Raw genomic sequence first — 22013 nt, 5'->3', positions numbered from 1 at the left:
GTTGAAGAAAAGAACAGCTCAAAAAATCTGTCTTTTACGCGATCTCTATCTTTTTTCTTTTAAATTCTCTATCAAAGGATCAAATGGAAAAAGGGAATTTCAGCTGAATCTTCGATAAACATTCCAAGTCTGATACAGAAGCAAAGTAGAATCATTCTTTACAGGGAAGCCCAGTTTGGAATGTCCCCAAAAGTGACTTTTCTGGGTTCATTCTAGTATCCTTCATATATGCGTCTGCCTAATTTTATCGTTTAAAAGTTTTTTATCTTCGTATTTGATTTTTGTATCTGGAAACGTATTTGTTCTTGTTCTTGTTCTTGATATTGTTTGAGCATAAGTATTTTAATTAGGTGGATTCAGAATTCCAGATTATAGCTTCACCCCTTCTGCCTCGTTTGCTGGGGTGGCTTCATAATTGCATTTTCCATATTGTTATTGCTTTTATTGCATTCTAATTCGTTTGTTTCGGGTAAAATTTTTCTAGTTTTTTTTGGAGAAAGGGATAAATTTAGCTCAGAATTTCAGATTTTAGCTTCAATCTTTCTGGCTCTTTTGTTGGGTGGCTTCATAATTGCATTTTCCATATTATTATTGCTTTTATTACATTCTAATAATTCGTTTGTTTTGGGTAAATTTTTTATTGTTTTTTAGGAGAAAGGGGTAAATTTAGCTCAGAATTTCAGATTTTAGCTTCAATCTTTCTGGCTCTTTTGTTGGGTGGCTTCATAATTGCAATTTCCATATCATTATTGCTTGTATTATATTCTAATTCATTTTTCTTTAGGGGATAAATATTCTTTTTGAGTGAGGAGGGAAACCATTATTCGTGGGTGTGCACGGTAAATTCCATCTTGTGAACCTTTCAAAGAACCATAAGGAGCTAAACCGGCTTAGGTTGTCCATAAGCTGACCGACTCAAACCAAGAAGGCCAATAAGTTGCTCCTACCGAGAGTCAGTCGAACTTGAAATTTTATGATTACTAAATTAATAGCCAGACCAACTTGGCAGTTGTTGTTGTCGGGGGTGGGGGTGGGGGTGGGGGGATAAATGTTCTTGTTTTTATGAGAAATGGATATATTTGGCTATTTTTCGGGGTCAAAATTGAGTATTTCTCCACAAATTTGGACCTATTCTTGTAGGGTTTTGGTCAAGCTGGATATACCTTTAACTTTAACATCTGATTGTTGAAAAAAAAAAAAACTAAGAAAGTGAGAGGGGAAATGAAGAATTGATAATAGTAAATGGTTTTGCAGCACAACTTCTAGATTGATTTTCTTGAATGTTTTACATGAGGATGTTATAACTTATAACCAAATCTAACAGACCAAAGGGCCCTGTTATCATTATATTCTTATCATTCACACTATGCTTGAAATTCCTTTGCTGGTGATGTTTTCTGTGCAATTTGGTTGTTCTGTTTTCTAGTTAGTAGTTTTGTCGAACGAGAACAAAATTTATCCATTGAACCTGTGCTGTGTCAGGCTGCAGATATATATACTTTCTGCTCATGTTTTCTGTATGCATACCTAATATAAGATTCTGTGTTCTATTTAGGATCCCCAAATTCTTATGGTTTAGATAGAATGTCTGAAGCATTCACCCCGCTTTCATGGTGGCTGTGGAGCGGGAAACATCGAGAACTTAAAAAAGTTTCCAAAGGGTCCTCCATAAATACATTGCCTGAAATGGAGGTGTTGGAAGTGGATAAGATGAAACTTCAGCGTCAAAACATAGCCTCCGCTTCTAGAAGGGGGGTTAAACGCAAATGGCAAAGCCGGGAGGAGAGGAAGATTGACAAGGAGCATGACATTGTTCTCGTGGCATCGGATGGTGGTTGTGTATCAGGCTCCGAGTCTGATGACACTGATTGGTCGATTGGATGGGTGGAGCCTCATGGCTCGGGGTTCAATAGTGACGGTGGTTCAGATGATAGCTTCGCTGTGCTGGTTCCTTGCTATGGACGCGGTTGCTTGAACTTCGAGAATGATTCGAAAGATAAGCTTCTCGGGACCATTGGAAACATCACAGATATATATGCAGCAGGTAAGAGTGTTTCTGGAATTGTTTTCTAATTTATGCCTTTAATATCTGCTTTTTGTTCAATTCATCTTTCCTTTATGTGCTTAGTTCAGATAATATCCATCTCCATACCTGCATATGACTTGCAAAAATCATTTTTGAAAAACTACTCTTCGGTTAACTAATGCCAATATCAAAACTATGAAATGTGGTTGCGGGTTATTGGCTTTCTTGGTTTGAGCTGGTCAGCTATGGAAAACCTAGACTGGTTTACCTACATCTGGTCCTTTGTCGGCTAGGGTCACAAGGCGGGGTTTACTCAGTGCACAACCTCGAGTAGTGATTGTACTATGGTTTCCCTCGTCACTCCCCCCTCGCCCACAAAAAAAGAAAAAAAAAAAAAAGAACTACTATGACATGTGATTGCGATGTCAATTATCAACAAATTTGTTTGGGACTCTCTTTTTATCTAAAGAACATGGTGGGTGGCATTTTGACAATAACATTTCGAGGGTGTTTTTAAGGTTCCAAGCTACTTATAACAGACTATATACAGAAGTTGTATGTGATTCCCATGCTAAAATCTCTGTAACATGCTCTCATAAACTCACCTTAATTTGCAGAGAACAAGAATTATATGGAGCAATGGCTATCTTCCCTCCGGAGTATCTGACAATATCAAGCATTTGGTACAAACTTGATGTATGCAAACCTAATTATAAACTTATCATAATTTATAAGAAAAAAAAAAGACAAAAACCATGTTTGTGTGTGTGTGTGTGTATATATATATATATATATATATATACCGTGATATCTGTGGGATTTATCTACACTATGCAGGGAACAAACAGCAGAGGATCAAGGTATGATGTTTCCTAAATCACTAAATGTTTGCGTTGAAAAGGATAATGCATAAATGTAACATGTTCCTTTGCAACAAGTAGGTGAAGTGCGTTCTGGCGTGCTGTCTTGAATGAAGGGCTTGCAAATCTTCTAGAGGGAGAAGAGAAACTGAAGATGGGAGAAAAGAAACAATAAAAGGCCAAAAAACATGGTTGTGTTGTTACATCCTTAAATGCAAATATTGCTTTTGATGTGTAAATATGGTCAGGCAGAGATCAGTTGACCTGATTGTTGTAAATGGATCATTATGGCTCATGATAAAACATGACTGCTTCAGTTCTCAATTCTGATGTCAAAACTGGAAATTACTCCCTGATAGTACAACCGAAGCTTTGGCTTTCAAAGGAAGTCTCTCTTAAATTTATTATCCCTCTCTCTATATTATTATGAATAATACTTTTATCATTTCTTATCTGATTAGGACTATTTATATCTCTCTCTATATTATTGTTATTGTGAATATTCTTTTTATCATTCCTTATCTAACTAGTATTATTTGTATCCCTATAAATAATCTCTACATGTACTTTGTATAGCCAAACTATTCAATATCAATAATCTTCCCAGAATTATTGTTCTTACCTCACGGAGAACATTCCTCATTAATCGCCCAGTTATTACATTAGCTAACCTAAACCTTGCGCCATTTCTCTATCTATATATAATATATATATGGCTTCTCATACTACGCCATGCATGGCAGCTTTATCATATTTGCTTTTGCTGCTCTCCTCCTTCTCGCAATGCCAAGCGCAGCTCTCCCCTACATTTTACAACAAAACATGCCCTAATGCTCTAAACATCATTCGCACTGTCGTAAGGCAAGCCGTGTCCACTGAGCGTCGCATGGCTGCTTCCTTGGTTCGTCTCCATTTTCACGATTGCTTTGTCCAGGGTTGCGACGCTTCTATCTTATTGGACGAGTCATCGACCATTAAGAGCGAAAAGACATCATTGCCCAATCTTGGCTCTGCCAGGGGTTATGATGTGATAGAGGCTGCAAAGGGAGAGCTAGAGAAAGCTTGTCCTGGTATTGTATCTTGTGCTGATGTATTGTCTGTGGCTGCACGTGATGCGATTGCTGCTGTGGGAGGTCCGTCTTGGACCGTGAAGCTGGGAAGAAGAGATTCCACCATGGCTAGTCGTATCATAGATCTCCCTAGCCCTTTTGACAATTTGGATAGACTTATATCTAGCTTTGCAAGCAGAGGTCTTAATACAAGAGACATGGTTGCCTTGTCTGGTGCACATACTCTCGGCCAAGCTCAATGCTTCCTATTTCGCGATAGAATATATGGCAATGGTACTGACATTGATGCCGGTTTTGCTAACACTAGAAGACGGAATTGTCCAAAAGACACCGGAAATGGAAATTTGGCACCCCTTGATTTGGTGACACCCAATTCCTTTGATAACAACTACTATAAGAACCTGTTGCAAAAGAAAGGTCTGCTTCAATCGGATCAAATTCTATTTAGCGGTGGAGCAACAGACAACATAGTTTCAGAATATGCAAGGAGCCCTCAGGCATTTCAAGCAGATTTCGCGTCAGCAATGATTAAAATGTCTGAAATTCAACCTCTCACAAGTCAAAATGGGATCATTAGGAAGGTTTGTAGTGCTTTAGACTAGCTTCATTTCTTCAATTTAGTTTTTCCTCTCCATCAATTTAATTAATTGTAATCTCTTTTTCATAACTGTACTCATTGATTCGTATTTCATAAAAATGCATGTATTTGTTGTACTTTTCATTATATACCTATAACGCAACCTCTTTCTTTTATTGTAACATTATTCCAACTAATTGAAGGTTACGTTATTGTCAACAAAGTTAAAATCATGCACTGATCCACTCAAATTACATATAATTGTTTATAATTTCATCTTTAATTTTATTACCTAAATATATAATAAAAAAAATTTATCCGTGCATCACATGGGTAACTAGGCATTTATTTGCTCGAATTCAAGCAAGAATAACATCAAAAAATATAATTTCAACACATTTCATCAATTGCACTATATAATATTCGTTGTTATAATTTATATAATTGTATATCGATCCAAATATTCTTAAAATATTATAACAAATCCATTCCGTGCAATGAACGGGTGAAAATACTAGTTCTTGTGTAATTCAAAAATATATTTAAAGATTAAATTAGCTATTATTAAAAAAATGTTATTAGGTTTATTATTATTATTTATACACACCCATATCCACATCCACATGCATGTTAACACTACTTAGAGACCAAATCAAATAAAATGAAAGAATATATAGGCTAAAATTCAGGCAAGCCATAATAGTGTTGAAAAAAGAACATGCAAGCTAGCCTCAATATCAGTTGTCTGCAACTTACATGGCAGATTCAAGATTTGCCAATTGGCCAACCAGACATGAAACAGGCTCCTACATTTGTGCTTCTCTGATCTAAGGATGCAACTTCCCAACCTTGACCAAGTATCCTTAACTCCAATATCAAGCACATTACCCTAAGCATATCTTCTTTTTTTTCCCCACTTTTTCTCTTCACTGCAAATCCTTTATTTACAGATCTCTGCAATATGTTTTAGATATAACAGAGAAAAGGCAATTAAGATGTATCACAGGTTCAGATAGGTAATGACCTTTTACAGATAGTTTGAAGGGAGAAGGAGAAGGAGAAGGAGAAAATGTTGCAGAGAGCAGCAAGAAATGCATATTCATGGTGGGCTGCTAGCCATATTAGGACAAAACAGTCAAAATGGCTGCAGCAGAATTTACAAGGTAATTCATTGTTTATTCCAATCCCCATTATTGATCTTGCGTTTCATTCCCAAATCCCAAATCCCAAATCTATTTTTGCTTCAAGGATGGAGAAAAAGATTTTGATTGTATTGTATATCACACACTAAACTACACTCCATGGTTCAAGTTATATTGCGTAACTGGCGAAATGTGAGCACTAGGATGTTTATGCCCTTGTTTGGTTCAAGAGAACGCGAGGATGCCTCTTTAGAGAATGTGAGATTCTAAAACTCGATTTTCAGTTCCTTTTGTGTCAAGTCGACGGGAATCTCATTCCCCTCAACTTCTTATGTTATGTAAAATTCCCAGAATAAACATTCATTGAACTAAACACTCAGATGCATGTAGTGACTCTCCCAAATGTAAGGTCATGAGATTGAGCCTCAGTGTAGGCGGTATTAATTCTTTGTGCTTCAACATGCTAAGAAAGTATAGATGAACAGATACTACAATGTAACAGAGTTAATACTACCCAAAAAAAAACACAGATGCAATTACAATCATCACATAGGAGAGAACTGTTTCCTGTAAACCTACTTCAAAGCCCTTCTTTTGTGATGAGTGTTGTTCAAAACCACTTAAGAAAAGAAAGGGAAGAAGTAATAAAAAAGGAAAAAAAAAAAAAAAGAAAATTAACCAAAAGAGTGTTTGTGATTGTTGAGATAAACAAGAACAAGAATCGAAAATAATAGGAGAAAGTAAAGAAGACAAGAATTGTTTCCTGTAAACCTACTACAAAGCCCTTCTTTTGTGATGAGTGTTGTTCAAAACCACTTAAGAAAAGAAAAGAAAAGGAAGAAGCAATAAAAAAGGAAAAAAAAAAAAAAAGCAATTAACCAAAAGAGTGTTTGTGATTGTTGAGATAAACGAGAACAAGAATCGAAAATAATAACAGAAAGTAAAGAAGACAAGATTTACGTGGTTCAATAATGTGCTTACTTCCATTGGAGCGAAGCTGTTCTTTTATTAATTGTGATGGTAAAACATCCAGAATCATAAGCAACATATTTATATGCACACCTATCATTTTTCAGTACATATGAGACATACACAACAATGTACACAACAATGAACAATGATGTTACCTTGTGGCTGCAGATATTGAGGAGAAGGTTGTTTACATAATGAAGATACTGGAAGATGATGGGGACTCCTTTGCAAGAAGGGCAGAAATGTACTACAGAGGAAGGCCTGAGCTTTTGAACTTTGTGGAAGATTTCTTCAAGAGTTACAAAGCTCTAGCAGAGAGATATGATTACATCTCAAAAGAGCTTCAGAGTGCTAATAAAACCATTGCAACAATTTACCCAGAGAGAGTTCATGTAGACATGGATGAGTATGAAGACGGCGAAAGTTACCTTGCAGCAGCAGCAGCAGCAGGAGGCAATGGAAGCCCGGAGAAAGGGAATAGCGCCCCGAAAGATTTGCCACCTCCCCCGAAGATGACCATTCCTGATGTCGTTTCAATGGTTACCAAGAAGGCGAAGGCGAAGGCGAAGACGACATCAAGGTTAATGTCTAAGAAGGGGCTTCTGAAGTTCAATGGCGCGGGTGATCAAGCTGGCGCCAGTCCAGCAGCATCGGGGCTGAGCAAAGACGAGGCGCTTCAGGAGATTGATGCGCTTCAGAAGCAGATTCTGGGACTGCAAACCGAGAGGGAGTTTGTGAAAAGTTCATACGAAAATGGGCTTGCAAAGTACTGGGATATCGAGAACCATGTCACAGATTTGCAGGCAAGAGTTAGCAGCTTACAGGATGAGTTCGGGATAGGCACTTTCATTGAGGACGACGAGGCGCAAACTCTGATGGCATCCACCGCGCTCAAGTCTTGCCAAGACACACTGACGCAATTGCAAGAACAACAGACGCAGACAGATAAAGACGCCAAGATTGAGCATCGCAAGCTGCAAAATGCACAGCTCAAATTTCAGTCTCTCGTCGAACAATTCGAGGTATCTCAGCTCGATAGGCAACAGTCACCGCCTGCTGCAGCCAAGGAGAAATCGCCCGCTGAAAATTTTGAGGAATGTCAACAGATACAGCCTGCTGCAGCCAGGGAGAAATCGCCCGAGAAGCCAAATCAGGAGCCGAGCAAATCAGAGAATCAGCAAATGGGGATTACTGCAGAAGGAAAGGGTGATTTGGAGTCATTAAGCGAAAAGATTAAAGAAGAGATGCAACTCAGTACAAGCACTCACCTTACTATGTCTGGGCTTGAAGAAAAGGTTGATGAACTTGTAGATAAGATCATAAATTTGGAAGGTTTAGTGGTGTCTCAGAATGCTCAAGTTAACAAATTGAAAGCCGAGGCCAATGAACTTCATGCTCATCTTCAAAGTGCAGAAGACGAGAAGGAGACTTTGCTCAAAGATTCAGAGAAGATGAGCAAGAAGATCAGAGAACTCGAAGAACAGCTTCAGAGAGTTCAGAATCTCAATCAAACCGTCAACAACCAGAGCAACTACATCTATAAGCGCATTACTGAAGCGAGTTGTAGAGTTGATCACCTCTCCGGGAAACTACAAAGCGTGTTGCCAGATGAAGGGGTCAATGATACTTCTTCTGGCAAAGCTGCAAACGCTTCAGGCGATAAAACAGATTCCAGAACACAGGAGCAGCCAAATGAAAGTGTGAATCCAAAGGGGTTTCAAACGCGTGAATCCAAAGCCACTGCTCATAGCGCTTCGGCCCTCTCAGGGGATGAACCAGTTGAAGAGAAACAAACAAAAGATGGTAATAAAGATCATGGTAATCTGCACCCAGCTAAGAAATAAGGAAAAAATTTAATCTCGTTAACTGGTACTGACTCATATTTTATTTCAGGAATACCTCAAGATTTAAGTACACGTGGGGAGCAAGATGAATCTGGCACAGACGATGCTGAGCCAAACTGGAGAGCGCTATTTCTAAATGGTTTGGATGACAGAGACAAGCTTCTGCTAGAGGAGTACATCTCGGTCCTAAGAAATTACAAGGAATCAAAGAGGAAGCTTAATGAAGCAGAGAAAAAAAGGAGGGCTAACCACTTCCAATATGTAGTTCAGATAAAAGTACTGAAAAATTCTATAGCCTTAAAGGATGCAGAGATCCAATCTTTGCGGAAAAAACTAAAGCCGCTTCATGGGGATCATGTGGAAACTATGAAGTCGAACGAAAGCACAACTAAAGCTAGCGTTGAAGGTACAGATGAAAACACAAGTAAAACTGACCTTGAGGATAAGGATGAAAAGAAAAAGTCTCAGCATGCGCATAGAAGGACTCTCTCTGAATTCTTAGATGTTCCAATCCCTGAAGATGCTCCTGCAAAAGAAGAAGCAACATATCGAGAAAGTTTGAAGCTGTCCAGCATTGAAGAGTGTGAAGATCTTAAGGGAAACAGCGTTGATGAAAATCATGCTTTTTCAGCCATTGAAGAAAAGATATGCACAGACATTGATGAATTGGTGGAAGAGAACATGGATTTCTGGCTCCGGTTTAGCACCGCCTTCCATCAGATAGGGAAGTTTCAAAGTACAGTCAGAGACTTACAAGACGAACTGGAGAAAAAAAAACCAAGCAAACAGCAACTGGACAATAAACCACTGGAACAACTCTCAGAGATCCGCCCTATATACAATCACTTGAAAGAGATACAGACCGAGTTAACATTATGGTTGGAACATAGTGTAGTGCTGAAAGATGACTTACATAACAGGTTGTCGTCTCTTTGCAACCTCCAAGAAGAGATAACAAGGTATTCTCAGGAAGTCCATAAAGAAGAAGAGAAAGAGCTGATTGCCTGTCAAGCTGCAAAACTACAAGGTGAGATTCTTAACATGAAACGTGAGAACAAGAAGGTAGAAAATGAATTACAAGCTGGAGCTAGGCGTGTAGAGAAGCTGCATGAAGAGATTAAGACGACTATCCAAGAACTGGATGAATTTGGGGTAAAAAGAGAGAGCGCAAACCCTCATAGGATTCCCTTGAGATCTTTCTTGTTTGGAGTGAAGTTGAAGAAGCAGAAGCAGAGATCATCACTCTTTGCATGTGTAAGTCCATCACTGCCGAGACAGTATAGTCAATTACCAATGCCCAAATAGCTGTCTGATAATTTCCTCTTTATAGTTACTGTGGTGTAGACTAACCAGCTGCAAAATTTATGAGAAACACTAGAAGAGGGTTCTTCCCCTGTGGAAATATTTTCCTCATTTCATGGGATATGATATTATTACAGTAACTGCAAGATTTATAGTCTTTTGCAGTTAAAGGCACCGAAGACCTAAGCCTGTGATCCAACTCTCAAGATTTTGTATTTATACAGCTTCACATGTGCAGTTAAAGCCATGCAAGAACCAATAAGATGCATGTGAGCCATCTTCATACATTTTATCATTAACAAGAAAACACATCAAAGATTCTGTATCTGAACACTGTAGATACCTTACAATACTTCATTTACAAACCTAAAGTAATAAGATAAGGTGTTTTTGTGTGTGTTGGCAGTCAGGGGGGGGGGGAGGGGGGAGGGGGGTTGAGGATAAAAAAATATATGTACAATTTAGGTCCAAAACTACAACTTTATTTGCTCACATTCTCAGTCCAAATCAGGATTAGGTGAGTCTCTCATCAGCAACATCAACAATCATACTTCTCAGATCCTCCAGGTCACCATTTCTGATTTGCTTTTCGCGCAGCTCCTTGAGCTCCGGTTGTTCATACTGTCACACCATTTTCATTTCATTTATGCAATCAGCTCCAGCGTCGTTGCCATTATTGAGGGGAATGGCAATTGTAGCTTTCTGCACCCTAGATGACCAGTTGATTTGCTTGCCTTTAACATTTAATCTTGGAGCAGTACCTCGAACGAAGCTTTATGATTCCTTGCCGTTCTCCTTTACTGGGCCATCTGAAACACAAGTCATTCCAATCTTCTCTCTAGATGAGTTCCCTGGAAAAGCATTTTGATCCCCTTGGGCATTCTCCACCACTGCATTTCTTGTAGAAGCAGATATTTGATCTCCTTCAGAAGCTATATTTGGGCAAGTAGCTTGGTTTTGTTGGGGAACAACTTTTTCTGTTAGAATTTCCAAACTAGAAACAGCAGTTTCCTTCACATTTTTTATGCCAAGCTCAGCAACTGGATTAGAGTGTGTGCCATTTGAGACAACCTTGGCTGAAGCATTTAGTCCTGAGGCCATACCAACTACATTAGATTGAACCACAGGTGATGCAGGATTTACAGGTTGGCATTGCACGGGCTTAGGTTCAGTCCGTGAGGCGCTCAGTAGGGACGTTGAATTAGATGGTAAACTTGTATGAATGAGGTGCACATTACTTGATAATGCATTCGTGTTGCCAGAAAATGATGATTTAATCAAAGGACCTCCACCAGTACTGATATGGACAGCATTCGTAGACTGTGCAGCCCTAAAAAGTGATGCAGCATCTGAAGGGGAAGCAATGCGGGCCCCAGCAGCAACTGCAGCTGCTTTGACCATTAAATTTGTGCTGATATTTGGCTTTGTAGATGGTTTTTCTGATACCAGCAATTTTGAAGGTCCCAGTGTCGCTAACTTTGGTGCTGCATTTGATGCAAAATCTTGTTGACCCTGATGCTGGGATTTTCTGTTAACTGAGGAAGTATCGTAAGCAAGAGGATTAACAGGATTACCAGGTGCAGCATTTGCATTTGTGCCCTCTGTATAACAAAGTGGATTAGTCAAAGCTAGTAGAGATGGGAAGAAGACAATTCGGAAAAAAAAACACTACTGCAGTTAAAGGGAATAAAAACCCATCTACTCCCTCCCCCAGCTCCCAAAAAAGAAAAAAAAAATCAATAACCACATGGAAAAAAGAAAATGTAAAACATTTTTAGACCATATTCAACTGACCGCCATGGGGGAGCTGCTAACAAACAGGACAAATATGCATTAAATACTATGAAACTTTTGATAAAATCTGATGCCGCCTTATCTAGGTCAGACTAAAAAACCATAGAGAATCATAGATCTCAATACCTCGGACAGTAAACACCCACTGGTGAGACCTGCGCCACCCAGTCCTAAGTAAAAGAAAATGCAGGGGTTCCTTGCATTTTCAAGTCCAAAACTTGAAATCTTATTTCTAGAAAGCTCTATTTACTTGCTCAACTACAAGCGTATTAATAAGTGCCAAGAGAATTACCGCTACGGATTGAAGAAGCTGCTTTTGAATTATCCCCCATAGGCACATCAAGAGCCAGTGACATTGCCCGGTGAGCCAAATGCATTTCTGAGAGTTCTGAATTGTTCCCAACCAAGGCACCTTGTTGCTTCCTAAGAACGGCCCACCTCTGCAGAAATTGTACCAGGGTAAATTACAAAGTGGAAAAAAATAGAAGAGACTCAGTAATATGAAGTAATTATTATTGTTGCTTTTTACAACATTTAGGTCAAACAAGTCATACACATACACTTCATGATATCATTCCGTTGCCGGGATTTGAACCCGGGAATCTTGGGCAAAGCCAAAATATCTTTTCCAGAGTAGATAACAACGGACATCATATATATGTTCTTCTCTTCTAGTGCTAAAAATGAAGCAGTGAACTGTTTCTATTGCAATCAAAAAGTGTAAAACTAACCACATCTATCCCAATTAAATGTGTACAACAAACTTTCAATTTGCTTCTTTTTTTTTTTTTTGGTTGTATCTCTTTTTCATTTTCTTCTTATTTTGCCCCTAAAGTTCCTTATTTACACGAAAGATTAGTGCAAAGAAGAAATGCTTTTCAGAAGGTTCTCAAATAATCTTAAAGCTACAAAGAATATTTGGGTGCAAATAAAAAGGGCACCTTAGATAGCTGTGAAGCTGTTCTGTCGCCCTTAAAATCTCCTTTTGAGATACTTGCCCAATTTCCTTCACCGCGTTTTTTGACGGCAGCAATAAGTTCCATATCCTCTGCTTCTGACCAGAATTTTCTTTTGCGTGGTGGAGGCAAATTTGCATCTGATGGCCCATTGGTATCTAAACCCTTGGTTGATATCACGTTGGCCAGCGGCTTTTTTGGCACAAAAACTGGAATTATAACTTTTGATTCTTGCATTGAAATACTTTGGTCTGAAGTTCCTGAAGAATTTATAGATCTTTGGCCATTGGGTATACTTATAGTCAATGGAGCCTCAACAGTCATGCCATTTGACATATGGGAATCGTTTGCTGTCCCAGAACCAACCAATACCTATTCAAGCCGAAGACAAACCCCACCACAAAGGATATATACATGCTTCAGTACTTGTGAACCAATAAAAAATAAAAGAAATATGAGCTCAGTTTACAATAATAATTAGTTGACAGTTTAGCACTATCAAAGAATGCACACAATCTTGAGGGGCGGAAAATAATTTGGTCAACCATTATGTACGTCATACTACCACAATGACATAAAACGTCAGTAGTATTTCAGGATTCAAAAAGACCATATGTCCAAAATATTTCTCATTTAAGAGAGACAAGGCAGTATCCACATTTCCAGCAGTTATGAATTGTGAAATCTAAATGGCAGTGTTGCAAAAATCGCGCCTAGGCGCTAGGCGGCGCCTGGCCGCGTCGAGGAAGGCCGAAATCGGCCTCCTCCGTGGCTGACTAGGCACCGCCTAGCCCGCCTGGCCGTCTTTTTTTGTTTTTTTGTTTTTGTTTTTTTTTTTTTTTTTAATTTTAAATCTTAAACATTTAAACTATTAATGTTATAATGTATTAACTAATACTCTAAGAGTCTAATAAGTAATAACTAATAAAGTAATAAGTAATAACTTAATAAAATAATAAGTAATAACTAAATTAAACTAATACGTAATGCACTAATAATTAATAAATAATAACTAATAACTTAATAAGTATTAACTATTTAACTATTAAAGTGTAAAGACTTACAATATTAAACACTTTACAATTATTAAAACTTAAAATATTTTTAAAAAATTTTTTTAATTTAAAAAAAAAAAAAAAAAAAAAAAAAAAAAAAAAAAATACTAGGAGCGATTTTTGCAACCTTGCTAAATGGTAAATGCAGAAAATGCAGTATCTCTGTGTACAAAAACTAAAGATTCAGAAAGATCAGTGTATCCAGAATGAATATTTCATTGAACACTAACTATCTACATGTTCAGAATAGACCAAATCTAGGGTGTTTGTAGTGACTGACTACAATAGGGAATTTATAAACAGTTTCTCCAGAAGCTTCACAATTGTTATTAACCATCATCAAATCCATAGCAATTAGTTGTCTATAGTGGGTTTTAAAAGCTCATAATATTGAAAATAACTTTAATAACATAAACAAGATTGATGCAGCTTTTCCACAAAGGGTATAAAATTACTGGATGAAATTACTCGGTGCATTCATATTTGTTTCACCTTCACAAATGCTGAAGCTTCTGCTGATGCTTCACTACTTACTGCTGGGTAAGCTTCCAATTCACATTCTAAATCACTGGCATCATCCTGCCATCCAAAATTTTCAAAACTATAAGCCAACAAAAACTTAGAGGCAAAGCAGCCATAGCAAATCAACCACTAGACATCAGTGTGTTAGAACATATTCCAACTACTCATTTAAAGTAAGACTCGTGAAAGGAAAGGGCGAAAGGCTAGCATTCAACTTATGCCCTGTGCATTCTAGTCCGCAATGCTATAGCATATCATAGAAAGTGTGAAATTGGTTTGTTTATAAACTGCATAATTAATCAAATCACGGTAAATGGCACATTCAAGGATGCACAACATACAGATACAAACAAAAGTAAATCAGTTATTATGTTGGAGGAAATCCAGACAAAAAAGTCTAGTAACTTTCACGACACCCTATTACCCCCTATACATACATGATTTCCACAAAGTTATACCAGACATTTTAAACCTTTAAGGCTGTAATCCCACCAAAACCTTAATCAAGTAACTCTGTACCCCACCCCTCCAAAGAAGGGGGAAAAAAAAAATCAAAATTTCAGCAGTAGAGATCTTCAGCTAAAAAAAAAAAAAAACATCCAATAGGGGCTTTAAAAACTGTTATGTAAAACACCACAACACTTTTGACACATAAAGTTAGCATTTTATAGACAGGTTCCATAATATCTCCCTTGGCAGTTTTCCTCAATCCTCATTGCCTTGCCATAGGCTTTTCAATCATAAAAAATATGAATTTCTCTAAACTCCACTAAAATTTCACGTGTAAAAACCATAAATAATCATTTTTGAAAAAGGAATATACAGACCAGAGGTTGAGCTTCATCAACCAATCCATCGACAAATGCATGGCCATAAGCCAAATGACGCCATAGCATTTGATACTCCCTGGCATTCGTAATCCCAGTCTTGGTCTTCTTCACCAACGCATTCCAATCATACTTGACTTCCTTCGCCTGCTCAACCTGATCAACCTCTTCCAACAATGCCAGAACCGTTTTAAGGGTGTATCTACAAGAATCCCCAAAAAACAAAAGGGAAATTAAATCAAAATTCACGAATTTCATCAGCTACCAAAAGAATCAGAATTCAAACAATCGCTCTTTTGTGCTTTTTAAATCACATTTAAAAGTATAAAAAAAAAAAAAAAAAGATCACCTCTGAAGAAGAGTGGAGATTTCTTCGTCACTGACATAGCACTTTTTGTGGTCCTTTGATTTCTCTGACATTGTGAATTCCACTTGTTTTATACGTAATCTGAACGAAAGAATTGCATGCCACTGTGGAAAGCTTCTGTGAATAAAAATGGAAGAAAGGGTTTTAGAGAAGAGAGAGAAGAAAACCCCTAGACGGAGAGAGAGACGACGTTACGGGGCACCACATAACTAAACAAGGAAAGAAATGACCGCCTTTTGAAGCGCGTGGAACACACCAGCTCCTCGGTGAAGATTTTTTTTTTTTTTTTAATAATGAAATATTAATTTGACTTTCAAGTTATTCATGCTCTATGGAAAAACAAAAAAGGTAAAAAAAAAATATTATTTAGGATCTAGGAGGAGTTTTCCCAAAAAAAAAAAAAAAAAGGATCTAGGTGAAGTGGGCCCACAAATTATTGCCAAAACAATAATTAGGTAATAACCATAGTAGAAAATTACCCAAGTATAAGTGAGCGTTTAATTGTCAATTTGCGATCGTTTTAAGTAATATGATATTTTTAAAAGGTACTATGATATTATAAAAATGTAACATTCTTTTGAGTATTTAGCTATAGGTATAATATAATACTTTTACAATCTCATTTTATATGTCATACTTATTATTTATGAGTTAAATTATTTATGTCTTATTTGATTATTTCTATTAACATTTTCTTATATTTTTTAAATTTGATTTTTTTTGTGTTTAATAGTACTTTTAATGTAATTTCTAAATATATAACTTTTATATACTAATTCTAAACTTAATATTATGAAAATTAAATTGTAACTTCCGTCAAGGCTAGATAGTCGAACCCGACACATAAAATGAGATTGAAGAAGTATTGCATTAAAATTTACTACAAAAATAATGCAATATAGAAAATGTAAGTCAAATGGCTATGACTTTTATGAAGATAATCAAGCTTGATTCGAATGACCATGGTAAAAAATGGTGTGGAAAGCAATAATACCTAATTTTCCACATGGGAATGTATAACTTTGGAGTATATACATAAGCTTGAAGACAAATTGAAGACAACTTACGGAGAGTTAGTGGCAAATTATGTAAAAGAAAATATATTTTATAGATAAATTATTTAAGTGGATGGGAAAACGGGCTATAAATTATTTACAAGATTAGATCATAAATCTTAAAATTACTTAAACCTCTCATCGTATAGCTATTATTACACTAGCAAGAGAGAAACTCTCTATAGTTTCCTCTTTACTACATAGAAAGAAATTGTAATATTCTCCTTATAGTGAAAATACCTTCTTCTTTGTTCGTGGTATCCTATTGGGGATTTCCACGTAAAATCTTCGTCTTATTTATTATTATCCCCTCATATTATCAATTAATATTTTAATCATATCGTAATATCGTATAGATGAGAATCATGCTTGGTAGAATGACCTTATATGTCTAGAAACATCTCTTAGAGTTTAAGTAGTCAATTTGTGACTCACCTTTCTTCTCTAGAGTTATTTTCATGGTGTATTGTTTATAAAATCATTATTATTCCACTATACCATACTTTTCAAACATACCATAGTTATTCATAAGACATAGTATTGGTCTGTCATTGACTACCCTGTAGTCATGAAACCAACCAACAGATTACTAAGACCCTCCCCATTAATTAATTTTGCACGAGTTTTTTTATGAATTTGTTGACATAGTGGAAGAGAGAGAAGGGAAGGGTATGACCTGCAAATAAGGGGTTTTTGCAGACTTTGGTGGGCCCTCCAGTGTGAGAAAGGATTGTGCCTCACATGCGTGAGGCGCGGTCCTCGCACTCAGGCGGGCGCGTAAATACATCATTTTTTTTTAGTTTTATATTTTGTTTTGTTTCTTCTTTTTTATTTTTTTTCTCCACCTATTTTCTCTTTCTTAATCACACTTATAAAAACTTTTCAAAAATTGCACCAAAATCTTAACTATTGAGAAGGCCTAATATAATTGTTATAGAGTTAATACCCAATATAGTCCTCGACTATAGTGGTTTTACTCAATTTAGTCTTAAACGACTTTTTGTGCTTAATTTAGTCATCGACTTTGATGGTTTTACACAATTTAGTTCTCTTGTTAAAAATTTTGTTAGTTGACTGTTAGAAATAGGGCTATAATGGTGATTTCTCATCATTCATCCCATTTGGGATGATTCCTTATTCTTCCCCTTATTCAGATCAACGCAAAAATGCAAATTTTTCATACCAAATCAACTTCAACTCTAAATAAATAAATACAGAGTAAATAAATATTTGGGTATAAAGATTTACATTTTTGCGTGGATTTTAATAAGGGGAAGAAGCAAATGCGACGAAGGATGAGAAATTACCATTAGGATCCTATTTCTAAGCGTCAACTAGCAGAATTTTTAACAAAGGACTAAATTGGGTAAAATCATCAAAGTCGAAGACTAAATTAAGCACAAAAAATTATTTAGGACTAAATTGAGTAAAAACACTATATTCGAGGACTATATTGGGTATTAACTCAACTGTTATAAGTTGACTCACGGTGTAAAAAATGAAAATGGTGTGAAATATCTTTGATCACTTTCTGCGACTTTTCCCACTTTCACACTTAGTCTGAAAGTCTTCTCATTTTCCTTTGCTTTTCGTTTTCAATTTTCCTCGACTCTTCCATCTCGATCAACAAATGTAGATTCCATAAACTCAAATATGTATACTATATTTATATCACTCCAATCAAAGTTTGGATAAAACACAAGTATTTACTAAAAAAAGAGCAGCAAAAACAAGTAAAAAATGGAGTTGGTCAGTCTCCTCCTCCAAGCAACAAGATTCGCTTTCCACGTTCTCTCCTGGTAATTTATTTATTTATTTTCTCTTTTCATGTTTAAAGTTTCAGGGTTTTGCTTAATTTTTTATTGAATATTGTGTTTGCTTAAAAAAAAAAGGAATTTGGAATGCAAGCGGTTGCTTTCAATATAGAGAGTTGAGACTGTTACCTTTTGAAAATTTGCAGGCCTTCAGTGACTGTGGTGTGCCCTTTGTAAGTTCTATGGAGCTGCTTGAGAGTTATTTGCTGTGTTTCTTTGCAATTTGATGAGAAATGAGAAATTGAGGTTATTTTTATCTTTAATTTTGTGTTTTTTGTTAATTGGGGGCGAAACAGGTATACTTCAATAAGGGCTATAGAGAGTGATAAGGAATCCTGCTACCAGCACTGCCTTAAATGTTGGGTCTTGTTTGCTATAATCACTCTCCTGGAATGGACTTTTGCAGAATTTGTACTATGGTAATCTTTTTCTTCTTATTTATTTATTTATTTATTTATTTATTTATTTTTATGATTATTAGGTGCAACTTAGTGGCATTAAAATAGAAAGTTTTCCTTTGCTAAGCCAAAGCCTTATTAAAATGCCAGGGAGGGAATATTAATGAGTGATTTTACTTTCCTCAAAAAAAAAAAAGAGTGATTTTACTAATTTAGTAGGAGAATATACCAATTTTCTTTTAACATTTGGAGGCTTTTGTTTAGTTCTAGCCCACTCTCCCACATTCTTAGGTGGTATATTTTGATGGAGTCACTTTCTCTAGTAATGGGATTACTTGCCCACAAAAAGCGAAATTCTTTCGCCCCAACACCCCGACCCCACAGGATAATGGAGGGGTAAATCACGGTTACTCAACCATGGTCCATTAAGTGGGAGGACCAGCTGGTGTCCACCTCCTTGGGGTGGTGTAACTCCACCCTTCGGCTGCTGGGCTCAATCTTGTGTCTTTGCCCACAATTTACCACCCAGGAACCAACTGAGCTATGCGTGCGGCTAAATGGGGTTACTTGCTCATGAATATGGATTAAGGCTTTAAATTGGTCTTTCTTTTTTCATTTTTAAAATATAGAATAGTATACAATTGAGTTTTCTAATTGCAAAAGGGTTCTTGGCTGTTATCTTCATCAGTTGATTGGCATTTGGTACCATATATCTTACTTCTCATATGGTATTCTGTTACCCACAGGATTTACTATTGGCCTCACGTAAAAGGATTAGCATATCTCTTGCTTGCTCTGCCTTATTCTGGTTCTGCTTCTTTCATCTATTCACGATATGTTAAGCCATACATCACACCAGATTCCTGCGTGCATAGCATCTTTCTTATCCCAGAAATGATAAATTTCACATTCGGCAAACAGAACGAGTGCACTGATGCAGCATTGGCACATATCGAAGAATATGAAGAGGAAAAATGGGAAAGTTTATTCAATCATAAGGTGAAGTTTTGAGTCTGTCAAATGGTTATTAAATTGTTCCAATCAAGAGGTTGATGTTCTGTTGAATTTACGAACTCAAGATAATAGTATTGCACCGCAACTAGGCTTACTTAGGCCTTGATTAGAGTATTGAGTATTTTTCCTTTGTTTTAGATTGAATCTTATCATACTTTGGAGCAGAAATCCAGTTTAAAGGAAATTCAATATGAGGAAGTACGTGAGAATTTTGTTACTTTCAAGGTAAGTATACAAAGATTTGAGTCTATGATAATGAAACGATCACACATGGGCTCCATAAGAGATTGTGGAATGGTACTTGAGCTAGGGCCAAACCTTCACTCATGAGCTAACTTTTTTGGTGGAGTTAGGGTCTTGGCTTGAATGTCGTATCATTTGGTGCTCTCGTTGAGTGGCTGGAGTGTGGACTCATGAGCTAGTTTTTGTTGTGGAGTTAGGGTCTTGGCTTGAGTGTCATATCAGTCTATCAAGTGCTTACCATTACTGCTATTATATTTGAGAGAGCTTTTCGTGTTTATTGATTTGTATGAAGTTGATAATAATTTTACCGTGCAATTGGCTTGCTTGATCATTTATTCTGAACATATATTTCTTTCTGGGTTCAGGGTGAATCTGATCTTACTTTGAACCAGCACAGCAAACCACAGAAAGTTCAAAAGCAATGGAACTGTGCAGTCTGTGAAGTGAGTGCAACGAGTAAGAATTATGTGGGGAAGCATATGAAGGGAACGAAACAGAATCAGGAAGAGGAACTGATTGCCACTAACAAATTAGCGAGATCAGCTCAAGAATATAGAGAGGAAGTATCAGCAAGATCGGTAATTTGTGAGGTAAACGTTGAGCATTTCAAATGGTTATCATTTCGAGCTTTTTCGTCTCCATGGAATTATAAAGATAAGGAAATAGAACAGTTACACCATATGAAGTCAATGATTGATATTTCATTTTCTTGCCAATATGCTACTTCCTATCCAACTTATTGTTGCCCTCTTTATTTCCCCATTTTGGGTCAGACTTATTACCAGCCAGCCAATTTGAAGAATGTTCAAAAGGAGTGGAGCTGTCCTCTGTGTCTAGTGAGCACTAGCGGTGAGAAAAACTTGAGGGAACACATGCAAGGTAAGAAGCACAAGCTGAAGGAAAAGGAATTCAAAGAAATCGAAGCAGTCTGTTTAAAAGAAGTCCAAAGTGCATCAAAAATAAATGCAGCAGATTATCGTGTGACGGGTTTACTTGAGAGTTTGAAGTTGATACAATTGACAGGCTTATTTAATCGGCCCATTAAGTTATGCAGTTGGAAAAAGCCTGATCGTGGATGGATCAAGTTGAACACAGATGGGTCTGTAGACAAGGGACACGCAGGGTTTGGTGGGTTGTTGCGTGACCACAATGGTGCGCCTATATGTGCTTATGTTTGTAAAGCTCCACGAGTTGATTCATTCATGGTCGAACTGTGGGGCATATGGAGAGGCGTCCAACTTGCCTCGAATATGGGGATTAAGTTTATATGGGTGGAGTCGGACTCGATGAGCGCTGTGAAAAGCATAAACCGAGAACAACCGTTGTACGCCCCAATGGCTAGCGCCTGCCTTGAGTGTATTTGGGAAACACTGACGAAATTTGACAAGTACCGAGTGAGTCATTCGTATAGAGAGAGTAACAAAGCAGCTGACTGTTTATCAAAGATAGAGGTAAAGGGAAGAGATGATGTTGTACTATTGCCAGTTGATTTTCCCAGATGCCTCAAGAAAATGATTCAAGATGATGCCCAGGGGAAGTGGTATTATAGATCATGAAACTCCATTTGATTCTGGGTGTGTCTTTTTGCTTTGTACTTATCCTTTCTCTTGTACCTAAAGAAAGACTTGGTGGGGAGTGGGGAGTGCCTAACATAATCTTTAAACACTTACTCCAGCTCAAGACTCAAGGGGTAGTACTCTCTTGTACCAATGTACATGTTAACGTGTAGCCACTTTGCCATTATGTTACTAATATTGTTGGATAGATAGTAATTTCACGGTCTTGAAAGTAATGACGTTCTAACTTCTAATGTAGGTTGGCCCTATGCCAATCTGACAAATTATTCTGTGGATTCGAATTCAAAAACACAATTTATATACTTAATACAATTTTTATATACTAAATGTTCACAATTTACATATTGAATGTTCATATATTAAATATTAACAATTTACCTATCTAATGGACCCGAATCCACCATGCAAAGGGTACTCAGGTGGCATAACTGTTCTGCCAATCTATTTTAATTTATTAAAAAAGAAAGGAAAAAAGAAAAAGGTGGGCTATTAATTAACTTTCTCAGTGGAATTTCTACTAATTTTTTTAAAAAGTACATAATAATGCAGAAATTTTAAATATAAATCATCATAAAAGTGAGCTAGCCTGTCAACACAA

The 22013-nt window shown here is 36.9% G+C and overlaps 4 protein-coding genes across 6 annotated transcripts; 3 read left to right on the top strand and 1 right to left on the bottom strand.

The window, feature by feature from the left end:
• Positions 1–2703: 2703 nt before the first annotated feature.
• Positions 2704–4620, top strand: LOC116027678 (lignin-forming anionic peroxidase-like). Its single transcript, XM_031269393.1, has 3 exons — positions 2704–2722; positions 2864–2886; positions 2968–4620. Exon 3 carries the CDS (start codon positions 3599–3601, stop codon positions 4556–4558), a length of 960 nt encoding a protein of 319 aa, XP_031125253.1. The 5' UTR covers positions 2704–2722; positions 2864–2886; positions 2968–3598; the 3' UTR covers positions 4559–4620.
• Positions 4621–5602: 982 nt separating this feature from the next.
• Positions 5603–10510, top strand: LOC116027626 (protein NETWORKED 2A-like). Its single transcript, XM_031269331.1, has 4 exons — positions 5603–5696; positions 6816–8450; positions 8541–9745; positions 10295–10510. The coding sequence occupies exons 1-4, from the start codon at positions 5603–5605 to the stop codon at positions 10508–10510; spliced, it is 3150 nt and encodes a 1049-aa protein (XP_031125191.1).
• LOC116027375 lies at positions 10432–18375 on the bottom strand. Its single transcript, XM_031268958.1, has 7 exons — positions 18313–18375; positions 15297–15431; positions 14948–15149; positions 14091–14177; positions 12529–12915; positions 11880–12027; positions 10432–11394 (listed from the first exon to the last, which is right to left on the bottom strand). Exons 2-7 carry the CDS (start codon positions 15365–15367, stop codon positions 10568–10570), a joined length of 1722 nt encoding a protein of 573 aa, XP_031124818.1. The 5' UTR covers positions 15368–15431; positions 18313–18375; the 3' UTR covers positions 10432–10567.
• On the top strand, positions 17909–21686 carry LOC116027376. 3 transcript variants are annotated; one of them, XM_031268960.1, is made up of 7 exons: positions 17909–18168; positions 18330–18356; positions 18480–18602; positions 19328–19580; positions 19734–19820; positions 20204–20428; positions 20612–21686. In XM_031268960.1, the coding sequence occupies exons 1-7, from the start codon at positions 18110–18112 to the stop codon at positions 21392–21394; spliced, it is 1557 nt and encodes a 518-aa protein (XP_031124820.1). In that variant the 5' UTR covers positions 17909–18109; the 3' UTR covers positions 21395–21686. The 3 variants fall into 3 exon arrangements, with proteins under 3 accessions (XP_031124820.1, XP_031124821.1, XP_031124822.1); XM_031268961.1 differs by lacking the exon at positions 18330–18356; XM_031268962.1 differs by lacking the exon at positions 19734–19820.
• Positions 21687–22013: the final 327 nt, after the last annotated feature.

Source organism: Ipomoea triloba, chromosome 8 (assembly GCF_003576645.1).
Source record: "Ipomoea triloba cultivar NCNSP0323 chromosome 8, ASM357664v1".
NCBI classification, from domain to species: domain Eukaryota; kingdom Viridiplantae; phylum Streptophyta; class Magnoliopsida; order Solanales; family Convolvulaceae; genus Ipomoea; species Ipomoea triloba.
This window is presented reverse-complemented; position numbering and strand designations above follow the sequence as displayed.

Coding starts and splice junctions, on each gene's coding strand:
- LOC116027376 (XM_031268960.1), top strand. CDS start 18,110: ATGGAGTTGGTCAGTCTCCTCCTCCAAGCAACAAGATTCGCTTTCCAC. Junction 18,357..18,479: donor GTGACTGTGGTGTGCCCTTT/GTAAGTTCTATG, acceptor GGGGCGAAACAG/GTATACTTCAATAAGGGCTA. Junction 20,429..20,611: donor CAAGATCGGTAATTTGTGAG/GTAAACGTTGAG, acceptor ATTTTGGGTCAG/ACTTATTACCAGCCAGCCAA.
- LOC116027678 (XM_031269393.1), top strand. CDS start 3,599: ATGGCTTCTCATACTACGCCATGCATGGCAGCTTTATCATATTTGCTT.
- LOC116027626 (XM_031269331.1), top strand. CDS start 5,603: ATGTTGCAGAGAGCAGCAAGAAATGCATATTCATGGTGGGCTGCTAGC. Junction 5,697..6,815: donor GCTGCAGCAGAATTTACAAG/GTAATTCATTGT, acceptor TTGTGGCTGCAG/ATATTGAGGAGAAGGTTGTT. Junction 9,746..10,294: donor GATCATCACTCTTTGCATGT/GTAAGTCCATCA, acceptor TCACATTCTCAG/TCCAAATCAGGATTAGGTGA.
- LOC116027375 (XM_031268958.1), bottom strand. CDS start 15,367: ATGTCAGAGAAATCAAAGGACCACAAAAAGTGCTATGTCAGTGACGAA. Junction 15,150..15,296: donor ATCTCCACTCTTCTTCAGAG/GTGATCTTTTTT, acceptor GGATTCTTGTAG/ATACACCCTTAAAACGGTTC. Junction 12,028..12,528: donor CAGCTTCACAGCTATCTAAG/GTGCCCTTTTTA, acceptor CAATTTCTGCAG/AGGTGGGCCGTTCTTAGGAA.